The sequence below is a fragment of the Trichinella spiralis genome (genome assembly GCF_000181795.1).
Source record: "Trichinella spiralis strain ISS 195 chromosome Unknown Scfld5842, whole genome shotgun sequence".
Classification (NCBI taxonomy): Eukaryota; Metazoa; Nematoda; class Enoplea; order Trichinellida; family Trichinellidae; genus Trichinella; species Trichinella spiralis.
Window position 1 is genome coordinate 1 of NW_003532781.1, and position 1,164 is coordinate 1,164.

At 40.4% G+C, this 1,164-nt stretch overlaps 1 protein-coding gene across 1 annotated transcript; it reads left to right on the top strand.

The window, feature by feature from the left end:
• Positions 1-67: 67 nt before the first annotated feature.
• Positions 68-1,012, top strand: Tsp_14686 (sodium/potassium-transporting ATPase subunit alpha; the record flags this gene model as incomplete). Its single annotated transcript, XM_003366533.1, has 4 exons — positions 68-181; positions 241-375; positions 446-566; positions 660-1,012. Coding segments are annotated over 4 exons (723 nt in total), but the record flags the coding sequence as incomplete, so codon positions are not given.
• Positions 1,013-1,164: the final 152 nt, after the last annotated feature.

Sequence of the window (1,164 nt, forward strand, 5' to 3'; positions counted from 1 at the left end):
CAAATTTGACCAAAGCAGAATTTTTATTCATCTGTTTTTTTTTAAATTCAATTAAAACCATTTCCAGGTGTACCTCGGCACTGTACTCGCGGTAGTTGTTATCGTGACCGGATGCTTTCAGTATTATCAAGAAGCGAAAAGCTCAAAAATTATGGAATCTTTCAAAGACATGGTTCCACACGTGAGTTGTTGTTTTTAATGAATAATTATTACAAGTAATGTGTTTCTTTTGCTTTCAAGTACGCGCTGGTTGTGCGTGGTGGACAGAAGAAAAATGTACGCACTGAAGAGCTTGTCATTGGTGATATTGTCGAAATGCGCGGCGGTGACCGTGTTCCTGCTGACATCCGCATCATCGCCGCTCAGAGTTTCAAAGTGAAATTTTTGAATAATAATTGTGTGATAATGAAATTTGTTTTCAAATTTCATCTTAAATCTCACCCAGGTTGACAATTCATCTTTGACTGGAGAATCAGAACCGCAGAGTCGTAGCGCTGAATGCACGAACGTGGAAAATCCACTGGAGACGAAGAATTTGGCTTTTTTCTCAACAAATGCAGTTGAAGGTTATTATTATTATTATTATTACTGTTTTTTTTTGATTATTTGTAACAATTTTCCCTGTACTGTATAAATATTGTGTTGGAAATTTATTTCAGGAACTGCTCGGGGTATAGTGGTGAATATCGGCGATCATACATTGATGGGTCGTATTGCCCATTTGGCGTCTGGACTTGAAACTGGACAAACACCAATTGCGCAGGAAATTACCAGATTCATTCATCTGATTACTGGAGTGGCTGTATTTTTGGGAGTGACGTTTTTTATCATTGCATTCATTCTCGGCTACCAGTGGTTGGACGCTGTGATCTTTCTGATCGGTATCATCGTCGCCAACGTGCCAGAAGGTCTACTGGCTACCGTGACGGTGAGAATGGATCGATGGCTTCAGATATTTCTTTTGGTTGTTCTTTTATCCTTTCACTTTCATCCTAACAATAGGTATGTTTGACATTGACTGCAAAACGGATGGCCAGTAAAAATTGTCTCGTGAGGGGATCTCGAAGCAGTAGAAACTTTGGGTTCAACAAGCACAATCTGCTCCGACAAAACTGGCACTTTGACTCAGAACCGCATGACCGCCGCGCACATGTGGCATGACGA